The 17,526-nt window shown below is 38.1% G+C and overlaps 1 protein-coding gene across 2 annotated transcripts in view; it reads left to right on the top strand.

The window, feature by feature from the left end:
• EFEMP1 (EGF containing fibulin extracellular matrix protein 1) overlaps positions 1-17,142 on the top strand; it is a 60,568-nt gene extending 43,426 nt beyond the window's left edge. For both annotated transcript variants that reach the window (XM_047853852.1, XM_047853854.1), the window contains 6 exons: positions 3,881-4,000; positions 4,985-5,104; positions 6,195-6,314; positions 10,639-10,762; positions 10,847-11,042; positions 15,540-17,142. In XM_047853852.1, the coding sequence (XP_047709808.1) occupies positions 3,881-4,000; positions 4,985-5,104; positions 6,195-6,314; positions 10,639-10,762; positions 10,847-11,042; positions 15,540-15,701 (842 nt within the window). In that variant the 3' untranslated portion in view covers positions 15,702-17,142. The remainder of the gene's footprint in view (positions 1-3,880; positions 4,001-4,984; positions 5,105-6,194; positions 6,315-10,638; positions 10,763-10,846; positions 11,043-15,539) is intronic.
• The last annotated feature ends 384 nt before the right edge of the window (positions 17,143-17,526 follow it).

Below are 17,526 nucleotides of genomic sequence, written 5' to 3'. Positions count from 1 at the left end.
TGATCCGTTTTCCACATTAATGAGAAAGAGTTAACCTAAAGGGTGAGCATATTCCGGGTATAAAGTGTCAGTTACGTGGTAGACTAAGCAAAAGCATAAATTTGGCATATGGATGGGACCACAAAAGCAACCAAGGAGATCATTTTAAATTAGCTGTTTGGGGCCCATAGCACTAAAACACTGATGATATGAACCTTATTCACTGGTTCATAAAATAGCATAGCTTATAGGGCAAATGGTGAGGTTCAAATCCCAGCTGTACCCCCAACTCACTTTGAGGCTCTTCACAAGTGACTTACATAGGCTGTGTGTTTACTTTTTTCCTTTGTGGTATGGAGATAATACTAGCCCCTACCTCAGGAGCTCACATGTGGGAGTGCTTAGAACAGCGCCTGGTCCTGGGTGGAATAGCTGTGTACTATCATTATGTGATGAGTTAACAGACATGTACTAAACATTCTTTATGTTGCAAGTGGGTGCAGTGCTGGGAACGCAAAGCCAAGTATAGCATGTGCCTCTACTTGAGAGCTCTACTTGAGCTACCTGAGGGCAGGGGCCAGATCTGGTTTGTGTCATTGCTGTCTCCCCAGTCTCTGAAGAGTGCCTGCCAAGTAGATGCTCTGTGCATTTTTTTTTTTTTGAATGACTGTAAGAACATAGTATGAGGAGGCTGACTGGCAAATAAGAAGTAAACAGTAAAAAGTAAATGTGTTCTGGGATCAGTCATGAGGTCCAGCACCAGGAATGAAACTTTCTAAATTGACTCCCTGTGTCAATTGCATTCATATGATATTGACATTGATTTACATACCGCTTTTACCATACATCAGTGGAGAGTACTTCTTTTCTCTTAGTAACAGAGGATAAGAATGTGGGGACAGGGAGCTAGCATCAATTTTCGCCTGAGAATGCTGGCTGTTGACATCAGGATGTCAACACTGAGCTCCTCATGGGCCCTGGCCCAGTTCTGCCTGCCATGGGGTTGTGCCCAGGTGCTGGGATTGGTGCCCAGCCTCTGAGAAAGGCCCAGAATTTGTGGGACTGAAGCTGTGATTTAGGAAAAGACTGTGTGGAAAACTCCACAGGCACCAAAGTTTTGCCCACTGGATTAGTCAGGAGAATAAACACCTTAGGGTATAAAAGGTATAGAAACAGAACTAACTCAACCTACTATGGGAACAATTAAAAATAAAATGTATTCTTATAGCCCTATATGATATGGCAGGAAGAAACATTCTTAAATTCAGATCTAATCATGGGGCTGCCCTGGTGTTCCCCTCACCCACAGAACCAACTCTACATTCGTCAATAGAACATATAAGATCTTCTTCCATCAGATCCTCTGTGGTATCAATACCTCCCCTCCCCCACAAAATATTACACTTCAGTCCTGTCCACTAGTTATAGTTCCGCACATACATCACACAATGTCACACCTTAGTGTCTGTACATAAGCTCTTTCAGCACCAGGAACATGCACCCCTGGCAAACTCCTATTCAATTTCCAAATCCCAGCTCAGGGTTACTTCTTCTGAGAAGTCTTCCATGATTTACCCAGATATGATTAGTTACTCCCTCCTCTTTGTCAGTACTTCTCAAACTTTGATGGATCTTTTTTTTTAATGTTTATTTATTTTTGAAAGAGAGACAGTGTGAGGGGGGGTGGGAGGGTGAGGGCAGGCAGAGAGAGAGAGGGAGACACAGAACTGGAAGCAGGCCCCAGGTTCCACGCTGTCAGCACAGAACCTGACGCGGGGCTCAAACCAATGAACTGTGAGATCATGACCTCTGAGCCAAAGTAGGAGGCTTAACTACTGAGCCACCCAGGTGCCCCTTGATGGATCTTTTTTTGTAAATTTCTAGTCTGTTACAGATCAATACTACTGTAAAATACAATAAAAATGTTGTGGCAATACCAAATTGCTATTCCTAAACACATATTCTGAATTTCTGTACTGATTTGTCGTGGACTCGTCCAAATAGTCCATGGATCAGCAGTGGTCAGCAGGCCACACCTTGAGTAGAGTGGTGCTCTCTCTGTACCTTGTGTAGCTTTCTTATTGTTGATCTTATCATTCCATGCAGTAATATGTTTTCATGCCTTTCTTCCATGCTAGACAAGGTACAATGTACATGTATTTATCATCATTAAAAACCATCAGTGCCAAACACAGCACTTGCAAATAACAGTGATTCGGTAGATGCTTACTGGTTGAGAAGACATACATCAAGTATTACTGAGGGTTGACTGAGGGCTGACTATATACCACATACTGTTCTAAGTGCTGGGCCATCATGGTGACCAAACACAGTTTACAGAATCACGGCCCTCATGGAGCTATTAGAAGATACCATTTATAGAAACTAACTGTCAATACTGGCACCTGGCTATAATACTGGGTACTAGGAAGAACCACGCTAAAATTGCTCTTAATTAGTATGAAGTCTACACTCATTCAACTAATGTTTATTGAGCACCTACTATGCCAGACCCTGTTCCAGGTATTAAGCACACAGCAGTGAACAGACAAAAAATACTTTACCTTTGCCTCAAAAGGATACAGGTCTTATTTGCCATGCATTATAGTGAGGGAGACAGACAAAAGGCAAATAAACACATAACACAATCCCAAGGAGTATCAATGGCTACAAAGAAATATAAAGTAGGAAAAGGGGACAGATAGGGCAGAAGAAGCTATTTTATATGAATGGGCAGAGATGGCCTCCCTGAAGTGACATTTGAGCAGACACCTCAATAAATGAGGTAGAAAGCCATGTCAATATCATTACCTTTTATTTCAATATTCAAGTGAAATCAAATCTATTTTGCAGCTTATTAATAATAGCTGCCATTTATTTTTACCCATTTTGCGCAAGAAAGTTTGCCTACATAATTTCATGTTATCCTCCCAAGTCGACCCATATTGTAGTATTATCACTTACAGAGGAGGAAATGGAAGCTTTGAGAGGTTAAGACCATGCTAGTAATTGCCAGAACAAAGATTCCAATTCAGGTTATCCTGAGGCCACTTGAGCATACTGCCTTCCATAGTTTTAGGTAGAAGGGTTCAGCATTATTGTTTTGTTTTTGTTTTTTATCAGAAGTTAGTGTCACTACATGGTCTTACATAGTACGTGCATAATTGTTATTTTAAATCACACACTCCATGTTAGAATTGTCACAAAGCATAGAGTTAATGAAATTTTATTATGCTTCTAAGATGTTAATCCTACTCTGCAAGTTCTCAGCTGAGCATTTTATAGTTGGAAATATTTATCTGAGAAGAACACAGCCTGGAACACTTCATCAATGTGTCAGAGGTCACTCTCAAGAGGTAATTTGTGTAGCGTCCTATTCCTTCCATGGCATTCTTTCATTTGATTCTCACAGAAACTTCCTAAGATACACATAGCAAGTATTACTATCCACATTTTACAAAAGAAAAAACCGAGATACCAGACGTTTATGTGACTTCGCCAATGTAACCAGCTGAGCAGCAGACCACACCTCCTGTCGCTTAGATGATGCTACATCGCTCGATTCTTCTGCAGTTTTTTACTTTTACCGTTACAAATAATTTTTTAGATCCCCAAACTAACACTCATATATATGTGAAATAGTCATAATTACTCTTCTGTCTTTAAATCTCAACCCACTCAACCAGCTTTATGAAGTCTTTGTTTCTAACATCTCACTCAGCTGCAGAATGCAGAGTATATTTAAAACACAAACACTAATTTAAAAAGATAGGGACAATTATTTTAAGGGAGATTTTCTCCAGCTAGGTTTCCTAGATAATGTCCTGCTGAGAACTTAAGAGCTAACAACTATGGATAGTTAATAATTTGGTTCTCTTTGTGTGTGTGCCTGATAACCCAGACATAGATGAATGCACCATCCCTCCATATTGCCACCAAAGATGCGTGAACACACCAGGATCATTTTATTGCCAGTGCAGTCCTGGGTTTCAGTTGGCCGCAAACAACTATACCTGTGTAGGTAAGCTTTGTGGGGCGCTGCCATACTGACTGATTTCTATCTTCAAAAAAAGGAAACGTCATACCATGTTGTTCTATTTCCAGTTTTTCTGTGTTCTTGAGTGAACTGATTTCCATCATCTTCCCTGCACAAAGCTGAAAAGACAGTAACCAATTTGTCTCTTAAAACACATCAAGATGTGAATGGAAACTTTGTTAATGTTGGTTTTTAGTTGTCCTCTGTGGGTTTATCAAAAATATAAAAAACTACAGATCAACTGATACACGCACACCAATTAGTCAGCAGTGTGTGATATAAATGCTGAAGGTGCCAAAGGGTTACTGCAAGTTCAAGTACATAAACTTTCCACTGAAAGTGCATCTGATTTTTACATGCTTCTTCTCCCCTTTCAGAATGCAGTGTCATGGCACAAATTTTAAGATTGGCATGACATGGAAAGAATCTAGTGCAGGAAAAATGCCTTTTCACAACATTTTCAGTGCCTTGGAGCATTGCAAAACTCTGTATGGGTCTCAACAGCTTATGCTATAATTGTAATGGAATTTAACAGAACCCATTTAAAAAGTAATAAATAGCACAGATAAATCTTCACCACAGCATGCTGAGAGACTGTATCAGTACAAATGTCTTATATCAATTATTTATAGACTTGGCACTTTGCATTTGAACAACAATAAAAGAAAATAGATGCTGGAATGTATATTTATTAGAATCATTAAATTCTTTTGGAAAGACTCATCAAACACAAAACTAACTGTCATCCCCAGAAAGAAATATTCTGGTATTTCTAAAAGAAGTGTATGGCAGATGTTTGAAGTTATTCCAACAAATATGAAACCTGAATGGATGTTCTCCAGTGAGCTTCTGCAGGGCAAAGAATCCAACTAGGGAATTATTCACTTATTGTTAGATGACATAGGTACAAAAGAGCAAGGATATGGTTGAAGACATAGATATATGAGTGTATATGACTTTTCCTTTCAGATATAAACGAATGTGATGCCAGCAATCAATGTGCTCAGCAATGCTACAACATTCTTGGTTCATTCATCTGTCAGTGCAATCAAGGATACGAACTAAGCAGTGACAGGCTCAACTGTGAAGGTGAAATATTTTCCAAATAATTTGCAATAGCAGTTCAATCCCTATATTTTCTGCTGCTTTATCCAATTATGTACCTGTTTATGAAAATAAATTTTTATCCATGGAAATTCTATTCTTTAATTAAGTTCTGTGATAACATTGGCTTTTTAGTTTGTCACCAAGAGAAAGGAGAAGGGACAAAATAACTGAAATATTAGATACAGGTTGGGTCTAATAATTAGAAGGGGTGTTCTGGTGTCTCGCTTCTCAAAGTGATCTGATGGCCAGCAGCATTGACACTTCCTTTTCTCTACTTGCAAGAAATAGAGATCTCAGGCCCCAGACCAGACCTAGTGAGTTAGAGGCTGCATTTAACAAGAATCCCAGATGACTGGTACACACACTTAAGTCTGAGGAGAAATGATCACATTCAGAAACATTAGAATATAAACCAAGAGACCTGTCCTGTAGTCTTATTCCTGCCACTGTTTGACTTGGGCACACATTTCTTAAGTTGCCTGGGCTTCGCTTTCCACATGAGTAAAAAGAGGGCCATTTAATTGGAAGGATGACCTTCAGAGTCCATTGCCCATGAGTGTTCCACTGTGCAATTCAAAAGGCATAAGACATCCTGAGGGGAATGCCATTGACACTTGATGTCTTTGACTCCCTTCCAGCTTTACTTGGGGCCACAGAGGTCATACCCCACCTGGAGAGGTTTCACATCATGCCACTATGCTCAAAACCAAAAGGGCCTGGCTCTGGACAGCTGCTTCTGCCCTTCTGAGCAAACTACAAAGACATCACCATTGGGAAATACAAAGCAGTCTTCACTTGAATTCCCAATTCATTCATTCAGTCTGTTCAGTCAGTATTGTGAGGTCTGAGATTTGCCAAACTCTCAGCAATAATTGAGTAAGATGAGTGGCAAAGTTCTAGGGGAAATGAGCTGATATTGTATAATTTTCCTTTGAGCCTCTTATAAAGTATTATATTTCTGTTTTAGAGTTTATAGTATTTTTACCCTCTTACCTTATCTTTAAAAATATTACCAAAGTAGTGACCTGTACGTTTTTCAACTCTGTGTCCTTGCTCTTGTCTAATTCAACAGATATTGATGAATGCAGAACCTCAAGCTACCTGTGTCAATATCAGTGTGTCAATGAACCTGGGAAATTCTCGTGTATGTGCCCCCAGGGATACCAAGTGGTGAGAAGTAGAACATGTCAAGGTAAGCTTATTGTTTTCCTATCTGTTAAGTGTTCATTTTTAACCAGGAAAAGCAGGGACAGAGTTACAGGATTCTCTACCATAGACTTTCATTTTTTCCATCTTGCATATAATTTGAACTCTTTTTTCCCTTGCTCATCATCCATTATGCAAATCTCATCAAAAGGATATTATTCAGTTACCACTGACTTTTTTGAAATTTAAAGTAATTATTTTTCTTTCTTAAGATGTAAGTAATTTTAATAAAATACTGATATCTCTTCTATATAGCCTATATAATCTCTATGATACACACCTTTTAATCACCAACCCAAAAAGATTCAATTATTAAAATATCTTGCCATGAGTTTGAGTCCAGAGAATAAACTTAATATGTGGGTTAGGCAAACCTCAAACTAGTCTCAATTCTCTAAAATACCAAGATTATAAATTGGGTAGTAATTTAGGTACTGAGAAAATCAGCCTCATGTGTCTTAAAATGAGCTTGAATTCTTCAGCAAAAAAAAACTATAGATCCAAAAATAGCTAATATCCTAGGGTCCAGTTTTAAAATAAACATTCAGGTAATCTTCACACCTATACACCTCAAATGCTACAATGTCGTACAATTTCTTTAACAGGGAAAAGATTTGCTTGGATAGAACCAAAAGTATAGATAATCCTAGAAAGGCTAGTATAAACCCCTACATTTACATAAAGCAGTGAACAAGTAAAAAAAAAAAAAATAACTAAACTTGAAGACAGAAAATCTGAGTCCTAGTCTTCTATGTAATTCTGAACAAATTATGAAAATCTTTGACCCTTAACTTTGGGAAAGGGAGTTGTGAGAATGAAATGAAATAATATACATAAAAATTATAAAGCTTTACATAAACTATAAAGCCTTACAATCCAAGATTTTTTTAAGTTTATCTATTTTGATGGAGCGGGGAGAGAGAACGAGCAGGGGAGGGGCAGAAAGAAAGGAAGAGAGAGAATCCCAAGCAGACTCTGCACTGATAGCGTGGAGCCCAATGCAGGGCTCGATCTCACAAACAGTGAGATCATGACATGAGCCAAAATCAAGAATTAGATGCTTAACCGACTGAGCCACCCAGGCACCCCCAAGATGTTCTTGTAACATGTACTTAGCCATGTAAGTGACTAGTAGCAAATCTTCTCTAGAGAGTCCTTTTTAATCAGAACTGAGAAAGGACATACAGGAGCAATAAATCCTTCAAGAAAGGAAAAGACCAAGGAAAGGAGACACTAGGGATTCTCAGTCTATATCATGATTTTATAGGAAAATATTAATTCACTAGAACACCCAGGACCTGCGGTTTTATAGTATGCATATGGCCATTCAACTAGACTCCATCTACTAAATATGAGCATAATCAGAATGGCATTCATTGCACAATGAACTCCTTTAGTCCCCTTTCCAGGTTACTGGGGACTTTAATGTTAATTGTGGGAAAACATTGCATTCCAATGATTTTATTTTTTAAAGCCTAACTGAGACTTTTAACATGAATATTACATGGAGGAAAATGTTAGCCAGTGGGATGTCCTAACCAATTTCCCTGGAGTCCTGCAAAAAAATGTCTATGTGTTTTTTATCACAAATGGATTTGATCCTCAGCAAAAGACAGAAGCAAATTAACATACAGTGGAATCTTACCTGCCTACTCTAGTATATGAAAACATTTCAGTTACAACGAAAGGTGAAAAATGCACTAGAATTGCAAATAAGGGATTCATGAGTGTTATATCTTGAAGATATGCAGCTCCAGAATGTTTGGCTAAGCCAAAAACATTTTTTTATGAGAGAGACTTAACATTCTTTTAAGGTACAAAGCAATTGGTTTTCTCCACTAAAATCATCTCTTCCCAACATCGTCCATAGACTAAAGTAAAAACGAAAGAGTTCAGATTCTTACCTTTACACAAAAAGCTCATTTTGAGGATGAAATAACTGTTCTCATTTCCACAGCCTTGCAAAAATGAAAACACTGTGTGTGTTTGGATGGGGTGGGGGAGGCCACAGAGAAGGAGAAAGACAGAGAAACAGAGAGAATACACATACACACAGACACACATTCATCAAATATTTTAATACTATTAATAATTTCTGAAAAACATTCCAGAATGATTAAGGTGTTAATTATGTTAGGCTCTAAATTAATGGAAGTAATAAATGAAATTATTACATAAAGTTTCCTTTTGCCCTTCTTGGTCTCCACATAACAAACCAGTCTTAGTTTTCCTTGTAGCTAAACAGAATCTTTATTTTTCAGAGGAGTGAAGAATATTGAAAGGACAAGTTGATTGTAATTTCTTCTAAGGGATCTAAATTCTTTCTTTAGCCATAGCCACTCCAAAAGAAGACACTTCTTATAACTGACTCTTGGAAACTCTTGGAAACTTCCAGTCTCTCTTGGGTTCCAGATAGCTTTGGCCAGTTTGGAAGGGAAAAATACATTTTTTTTTTCCTCCAAAGACAAGGCATGGAATTATGCGCATTTAGAGGATGCAGTACCTTACAGTGGAAAGATGCCTGTCACTAACTGTATGAACTTGGGCAACTTACTTAACCCTTATCTGTTTTTCTTCCATGTCAAATAGAGATAATATCTTTCTCACCTATGTCTACATGATTTGTGTGAAGAACAACTTAGTTCAATTTAATATTTCTTAAAAGCCAGGTGCCCCTGAGTTACATTAATGCTAGGTGATGAAGGGATATAAAGATGGATACTAAAGCCCTGCCCTCAAGGGGTTTATAGGCTAATGGAAGGGTTAAGACAAACATGTAGATTTCAATAATGCAAAGAAGAGAGCAACAAAGGCCTCCCCAAAAGAACATGAGGTATGAGATTCTGATAGGAAAAACAGATTAAATCCCAGCAACTAGCCCATTGCTGGCTTGCAGCAGGGATTCAGTAAATTACTTATGGAATGAGTAAGTTAATGAATGAACGTACCTGATTATGAGGAGGAATGATTCAGAAAGGCTTATATTGAATAAAATCTAAATCATTATTCAAATGTAACAGGAGATAGACATAGCCAGGGATGTTAACATTAATATAATTTTCATCGTTGCTGTTGTTGTTGTAAATATAATGGCTCTCCAGTGAAAGTGTTCTCTCAGATGTCATACGAAGGCTCCTAATTCCCAAATCTAAAACCAGTCCTTGTCCAGCCTGGCCTTTCTATGGCCCTCTTTTTCTGGGGCTCTCTTCCCTTCTGGCTTCCTCGCACTGCCTCTTCCTGGGTTGCCTCTCATCAGAGCCCCTTCTTTACTTCCCCTTCTAACACAATGTCTCTAAATAGCTATCTATGCTGCCCAAGGTGGAACACTTCACAGCTTCACTTCTTGTGTTATGCTTCCTCCAGACAGTGTCATTCACTCCCAGAGCATCAAGTCTCCACCTGCATGCTGTACTCCACCCGCATGTCCACACCTCTAAGCCTCACCTCTTTTGGGAACTCCTGAGCCACACATTCAGATGCCCTCTCCATAGATTTTGCTTCCTGCTTTCTCAACCTGGAAGACCCTCCCTACCCCAACCGTGAAAATCCTGTCTACCCACCACACTTCAAGGCCAAACGGAGATGCCTCTTCCTTCCTGAAGCCTTCTAACCCTCCAGGCAGAATTTATTCCGCTTCTAATCTGCTAGTGCACTTATCTATCTCTTGTTTAATTCCATTTTATTTTATAATTATTGCCATATCTGTATTCTTAACTAAATTACAATCTACCCAAGGGCAAGAACTGGTGTCTTTCACTTTTTTTTTTTAATGTTTATTATTTATTTTTGAGAGAGGTAGAGAGGGGTGTGTGTGTGTGTGTGTGTGTGTGTGTGTGTGTGTGTGCAAGCAGGGAAGGGGCAGAGAGAGAGGGAGACACAGAATCCGAAGCAGCCTCCAGGCTCTCAGCTGGTAGCACAGAGCCCCATGTGGGGCTCGAACTCATGAACCACAAGATCAAGACCTGAGCTGAAGTCAGATGCTTAACTGACTGAGCCACCCAGGCACCCCTCTTTCACTTTTTTATAAGTATGGCCAATGGCTAACACTTGGCTTTGAATTCAACAGATGAACAATAGGTGCTTGATAAAAAATATTATCAAATGACACATACTAATCTGTCTAGGATGACTTAGCTACATCTGTCCTGAATTAAATGCAATGAATTAAATGCAAGTCCTACTCAGTCTTGTGTCTAAAAACAAATGAAATTTAACCTAGATCCCCATATACCTCTTACCTTACAAACCTGAATCTGCCACTTACACAATTTATTTACATCAGTAAATTCTTTTACCCTATGTGTCTACAGATATAAATGAGTGTGAGACCACAAATGAATGTCGGGAAGATGAAATGTGTTGGAATTATCATGGTGGCTTCCGTTGTTACCCACGAAATCCTTGTCAAGATCCGTACATTCTAACATCAGAGAAGTAAGAGAAAATTAGAACTTTTGAAAGCAGGAAGCTTCTGGTCTTACCAGCCAAACTGGGAAATATTTCTGTTTTTCTCTGCAGCCGATGTGTTTGCCCAGTCTCAAGTGCGGTGTGCCGAGAACTTCCCCAGTCCATAGTCTACAAATACATGAGCATCCGATCTGATAGGTCTGTGCCGTCAGACATCTTCCAGATACAGGCCACAACCATTTATGCCAATACTATCAATACTTTTCGGATTAAATCTGGAAATGAAAATGGAGAGTTCTACCTAAGAGTGAGTACACTGAGGGCAGCCATAGTTGTTGGGAAAAGTGCAAGTTTGCTGTTGCTGTTTGGTGGTATTCACTTGGAAGGAAAGCTAACATTTAAAGAGTTTTTATGTGCAAGCATTGTGTAAGGTCTTCCTGTGTGCATTATCTCGTTTAATCCCCTTGGTAACACTGTCAGAGAGATACTAACATTTCATCTCCATCTCTATAGAAACGTGAGACTCAGATTTAGAAGCTTCTCTAAAGTCACTCAGAAACCAAGTTGAAGACTCTAATGAAGTTGTGTGTGACCTACAAAACACAAGCCTACACAAACACACATACCCCAAATAGATACCACAAATCAGTGATAGTTATTCAATTGTACATATAAAAATTAATTCCTGGAGAACTTTTCAGAAACTATAAATTCCTTGTCACACCTGCAAAATTATTTCCATTCACACTAAAACTGAAACCTGGAAGTCCCTGAAAAATGACCCCAACCCCCTGCACCAAATGTGCCAGGAGTTGTACCATTGTTGCCAAACCTCCAGGCACACAATGTGAGGTCACCTTTGTGTTTTCCATTTCTTTCACTGCCTAGATGAAATCTCTCTCTAAATTCTGCTATTTCTTTCTTCACAGTATCTCCTAGATTATCTTTGCTTCCCCATGCCCCTGCCTCTCTTCCTTTAAACTGGCTCTCACCACCCCCTCATCCTTCCAAGGGCTTCCGAGCAGATCTCCCTGAATCTGATGCCTCAGCCTTCCAGGCCCCCTGCAAAGGCTCAAAAAGTTCATTTTAGGTTAAAATTCTGACATATTTCAAATACGGCTCACCACTTCATGTGAAAATGATGGCACCCCACCAAGCAGTTTGCAGGGTTACGGTAACTATTTCACGCTAAGGATGTTATTCATCCAGTTACAATTTTCTCAAAACTCCTTTGGGCACTCTTCATTTTTAACCAAATTTTAAAGTCAATATTTCATTTTGAGAACATGAAAAGTAAATTGGGAAATTCATCTTTGTGGTGAAGTTTACAGATTTTTAATGTTTACATGTTTATCCTGTTCTTTGATATTTTAAGTTCCTTTCCAACTCCAGAATTATGTGATTCTGTTTCTTTGCCAGTAAATTAGAAATGATTAATTTCTTATGACCAACTTCTGAAGAGAAAAAATCCAACCCCAAATCTATTGCTATTCTTTTTTTCTAGCAGCTAAGAATAAACTTCTTTAACATTTGATGCTTTCAATTTGAGATATACTAGATATTTGTAAGAAGTTTACTCTAAATGAATTTCACACAGTTCAGATAATACCAATTTAATAATTCTAACCCAAACAAATGACATTATTTGTAACCCATGGCAATAAAACAGGTTCATCTCAAAATCTTTTTAAAAAATAACTTTCCATTTTGAACTTTCAGCTATAGTTTAAGAAAATAAAATTTCTAGCATAATCGACAGTTAAGCAAAGTTCCAGCATGTTATTTTCCTTGCAATAAACATAGCAGTTTAAATGTTTTATGATTCATATCAGTGCATTTATCGACTTGATATTTTCAAATATAAATTCTCACAGTGTTTTTCTCAAGTAAAATCTTTTTTTCCCATAAGTGATATAAAACATTGCCAATTTTTGTAATCCCAGACTAAATTTTAAATTATTTAAAACAAAAATTATTTGAAATAAAAAGCCATTCTAAGATTATTTCTTATCACGTAATTCAAAAAGTAGTGGGGTTAAATGCTACAAAATTTCTCCACTGAAAACCCACCTGTGTAGAAGGCATGAGTCAATCATCAGGCCTTAATTAAGCACCTACTGTACCCTCAGACCGATGTGAAGTGTATGTAATACACACTTATTTTAAACAGCTTTAAATATTGCTGTATGGCGAAAGTTAACACCTTTGGGCAGGGAAAGGGAGCAATTTTATGTCTAATTCCGTGGTCCAAGACATCAAAGAATTAATGTTGGCTGGAATAGACAAAGAATGTTTTTTGGTGGTCATGATACTGGACCTGGTCTTTGAAGATTCTAAGATATAGGATTTTACTTATATTCCTTTTCAGAGAATACTGAGAAAACCTTCTTCCCTGGAAAAGGGGACATATTATAAAGAAGTAGTACACAAACTAGAAGGCAGAATACCATCCTCCCCACCCATACCACCCAGTATCTATGCCTTACTGAGCCTATTTTCTTCATAGCCTTTATCACCACTTTGCATAGTATTCATTGGTCTATGTCATGCACTACAGTATGGGTGTAATGAAAACAGACTTCCCCTGTTGATTCACTCTTCTATACTCAGCACATGGAATGTACCCGGCACTTGGCAGGGGCTCAAAAAATATTTTTAAATGAAAGAATTAATTCAACCAAAGCCTTCAAGGAATTACTATTACCTTCAAGGTAATCCTGCTGGATTCTAGAGACACAACAGTGAATGAAACCAAGCCAATCCCTACCCCAGTGGAAGTCATAGTCAAGATACTGAGCACTCAGTTATGCTGAATGTTACAATAGGGAGTTGCAAGTGCGCTTGGATGCCTAACAGGTCAACTGCTAAGAAGATAGGAATGGTCTGGAAGCCTCCTGAAAGAAGTGGACGTACGCTGAAGACTAGCAATTAAAGACTAGCAAATAGAAGGAATAAAAAGCAGTCCAGTTGGTCTGAAACTCCAAGTTCTGTCAGTGGAGTGGCTTGAGAGAAGCCTAGAGAGATGAGCAGAGCCTTAGGGATCATATTAAGGATTCAGGTAGAGAAGTTGCTATTGGATTTTCATGTTAAAAATGATGCCAATGCAGAGCCTGGATTGGAGTAGGACAAGAATAGAAATGAAACGACTAGTTAGTAGTTCAAGAGATGCAGTACTAGTGTGGTAGTGGTAGCAGTGGGTCCAAAAACAGTGAACAGATTTATGAAGATATAGGAAGAACTATATGAGTTGGTAAGTCATTTGCTATGGGGAAGAGGAGGAGGAGGAATCACCAAAGATAACCTCCAAAGATAAGTTTCTGCCTTAAGCAATAGTAAATGGTGGTGGTGCCATTTATTAAGATAGGGAAGAAGGAACCAGTGTGGAGAGGAAGGTGAGTTCAGTTTGTACATGCTTTAAGTTTGGATCCTTCCCCTACTTTTCTGAAACCACTGAGACCAACAGACATGAATTACCTGAATTTCCCACTCACCCCTGCAAATTTAAGTTCATGTGTCCCCTTCTTACCTTCTCCCTTGAGTTTTTCCAAGATGAGGTTTCACTTCTGTCAATCAAGGCCAATCCACCACCTGTATTTTTCCTTCCATCTCCTCTAGAACCTTGCTCCATCGAACTCCCATTTACCTCCTACGTTTTCAACCTGCCTCCCTCTAGATGTTGCCATTGTTCTCCTCTCCTTTCCCAGCCAACGTTCTTAAAGCACAGCCTGTAAACACAGTCTCTGCTTTCTCACCTCCTGGTCACCTTTCTATCTTCTGTTCCCATTACCCTACTGAAGTTGCTCTGAAAAAAAAAAGCCACCAATGACATCCACACTGCTAAATCCAGGGGGCGTTTTTCAGTTCCAGTCTCCCTCAGCCTCACTACTCTGTTGGACACTGCTGGCCATTCATTTGTTTCCCATTTAATCATCTGCTTCTTCTCAGCTTCCTTCAATGGCTTCTCCTCTGCCTACTCCTTAAATATTGGCTTCTCCCAGATCCAGCCTTATCGCACATACATTCTGTCCCTTAGTTTAGTGTACACTCATTGAAGTGACTGCTAAATCCTAATCTTCTGTCTCTATCCCTGCTTTCCTCTGGCATTCAGATTCGCACATCTACTAACCTACCCCTCCAAACTCATCTGCTTCTACTCTCCAGCACTCATCACATTCTTCATCAGAATGAAACTGCATTCAGTTCTCCTGAACACACTTCTTAACAAAACTTCCAGTTATCTTTGGTGACTATCCTCACACATTCAAAAGCCTTTCCTCAATGCTTTAGGGTCCCTCCTCTTTTCCCCTGTATTTTTCACCTAGTGTATCTTCATACATACCCTACATAACCTCATATATCTTAGCATTTGCTATATTCTATTGAAATTAACTATTTACATGTCTCTTCACCTACTAGAATGTAAACAAATACATAATGCTAAGAAGTGAAAGATGATAATTTTGTTTAACAGTTCAAACATTATCACATTCTCACCTGAACTACAGTCTCTATAAAGACTGGTACTATCAATAAAAGTGAAGAGAAAAATTAATACTGAGGGATGTATAGAAAACACAGAACTATCAGAAAAGCAGGTCCCTGTAACTTGGAAGTAATGACTATTGTGTGGACAAGGGAAAAAGAAACAAGAAAGATTGAAACCAAGACGGAGTTAAGTAGTGACTTTTATTCTACCCTCAAAATTCTTCCCCTAATTCTTATAGGATTAGGTATACTCACAAATAATGAAATTGCAATTCAAGAAAAATTCTCCTCTCCCTCCCTCTTTTTTCTTTTATTTTAGCAAACAAGTCCTGTAAGTGCAATGCTTGTGCTGGTGAAGTCGTTATCAGGACCAAGAGAATATATCGTGGACCTGGAGATGCTAACAGTCAACAGTATAGGAACCTTCCGCACAAGCTCAGTGTTAAGATTGACAATAATAGTGGGGCCATTTTCTTTTTAGTCTTTTAAGAGTCCACTATAGGCATTTAAATCAGCCAAAGAGTATTGTTACAATAAAGCACTATTTTATTTATAGACGTATCTAGTACATCTACATCTATATGCTGTACACTCACCAATAATTCAAACAATTACACCATGGTATAAAGTGGGCATTTAATCTGTAAAGATTCAAAGTTTGTCTTTATTACTGTATGTAAATTATACATTAATCCACTAAACTGGTCTTCTTCAAGAGAGCTAAGCATACTCTATCCAATGAAACTTGGATTCTTTTCTGTAAAAGTGGGACAAAGCAATGATTATCTTCTGTGGTGCTTAAGGAAACTTACTACAGCCCCACTGACAGTCTCATAAGGAGGCAGCCTCATAACATTGAACAGCATGCAAGTTCAAGGATGAATTTTTTAACTGCTTTGTAACAAAATGGAAAAAGTCAATAAAGATATATTTCTTTAGAAAATGAGGATCTGCCATATTTGTGTTGGTTTTTTATTTTCATTATCAGTGTAAACAGTTGTTTATTACTTAGTAATAACTAATTATTGTATAATATACTGGTTTCTGTTGAATATTTTAAATTTTGTCAGGAATTTTTTATTATGAATGTAAACAAAAAAGTAAGCAAAATTTCCAAAATGAATAAGGTAGCCATAGAACAATTATTATGTGAAGAAATCTGCAGAGAGTAGATGAGAAAATAAATTATTTTTAAACCATAGTGGAGTTGACCTGAAGAAGCAAATTCAGTGTGTTCATCAGTTCAAGCTGCCATAATAAAATACTATAGACTGGGTGGCTAATAAATAACACAAATTTATTTCTCACAACCTAGAGCCTGGAAGTCTAAGATCAAAGTGCCAGCATGATCACGTTCTGGTGAGAGCTCTCCTCAGGGTTGCAAACTCATATCCTCCCATGGTATAAAGACAGGAGTGAGCTCTTTTGGGGTCCCTTTTATAAGAGCACTAATCTCATTCATGAGGGCTCCACCGTCATGACCTAATTATCTCTCAAAGGCCTCAGTTCCTAATACTATCACATTGGAAGTGGATTTTGATTTCAACATATAAATTTGGGGAGGACACAAACATTCAATCCTTAACATTCGGTAAATGTAAGAACATCCCTGAATTCAGGACTTCCACAGGATGTGGAAAAAAATGAAGAAAAGGTATTGTACTGAGGAAGTTTTAGTTTCTGAATAAAATTAAAACTCTAAGACTTCACTTATAACTAAAATTTCTCATCTTTATTTCTGATGCTCACAGAGGAATAAAATGGAAATTGTTCTTCTTCTTGGCATCCAGAGTGACAGTGAACTAAAGCAAATTATCCTCCTTCTGAATTCAATGAAAAGGTTTTATGTCTTGTTTAAAGTGTAACTGCTTCTCTTTGATGTATTATATTTTTTAAATAAAAATAAATATTCTTTTAGAGGATCACTCTATCTTTGGAAGTTTTTTAAAGGTAACCAGTAACAGCCAATATAATTTTGTCTGGGAAAAAATTAGTTATAGCTGTCAGAGCAAGAACAACCATTTGATTTTTTTAAGAGATAATCTAGGAGATAAGGGAACAAAAAGACTGCTAAAATCATGCCCCAAAAAGGTGTGCAGCCAATTTTCTCTTACATCCCGTTTGAAAGCACATATGAATAACTTCTGACCCCCAGGTAACCTCGACACTGAAACAAGTGTTTCTCAAAGAGTTGACTAAATGTGCAGTAATTGTCAAAAGGAAAGTTCACCAAGAAATCAAGAAACAAAACAAACTTCCTGTGTGAGCAGAGGATGGGCTTTTGTTAAAGGGGCACAGAAACAGTG

Source organism: Prionailurus viverrinus, chromosome A3 (assembly GCF_022837055.1).
Source record: "Prionailurus viverrinus isolate Anna chromosome A3, UM_Priviv_1.0, whole genome shotgun sequence".
Taxonomy (NCBI): domain Eukaryota; kingdom Metazoa; phylum Chordata; class Mammalia; order Carnivora; family Felidae; genus Prionailurus; species Prionailurus viverrinus.
This window is presented reverse-complemented; position numbering and strand designations above follow the sequence as displayed.